The 205-nt window shown below is 68.3% G+C and overlaps 1 protein-coding gene across 1 annotated transcript in view; it reads left to right on the top strand.

Moving 5' to 3' along the window:
• The window catches only part of ZNRD1 (zinc ribbon domain containing 1), a 1,111-nt gene extending 935 nt beyond the window's left edge, over positions 1-176 (top strand). The window contains exon 3 of the mRNA XM_010571161.1: positions 63-176. Within this exon, the coding sequence (XP_010569463.1) occupies positions 63-176 (114 nt within the window). The remainder of the gene's footprint in view (positions 1-62) is intronic.
• Positions 177-205: the final 29 nt, after the last annotated feature.

Below are 205 nucleotides of genomic sequence, written 5' to 3'. Positions count from 1 at the left end.
TAGGGGTCAAGCTCGCAGAGCAGGGGGGGTAACCCCCACAATTTGGGGGGGGGCTGGCACAGGTGGAACGGCGGTGCCCCCGCTGCGGGCACGAGGGCATGGCGTACCGCACCCGGCAGATGCGCTCGGCTGATGAGGGCCAGACTGTCTTCTACACCTGCCCCCACTGCCGGTGAGAGCCCCCCCTCTGCCATTTTGACTCCCC

Source organism: Haliaeetus leucocephalus, unplaced genomic scaffold (genome assembly GCF_000737465.1).
Source record: "Haliaeetus leucocephalus isolate CR32 unplaced genomic scaffold, Haliaeetus_leucocephalus-4.0 Scaffold307, whole genome shotgun sequence".
NCBI classification, from domain to species: domain Eukaryota; kingdom Metazoa; phylum Chordata; class Aves; order Accipitriformes; family Accipitridae; genus Haliaeetus; species Haliaeetus leucocephalus.
The sequence above is the reverse complement of the archived record's forward strand: the minus strand, read 5'-3'. Positions and strand labels throughout refer to the sequence as shown.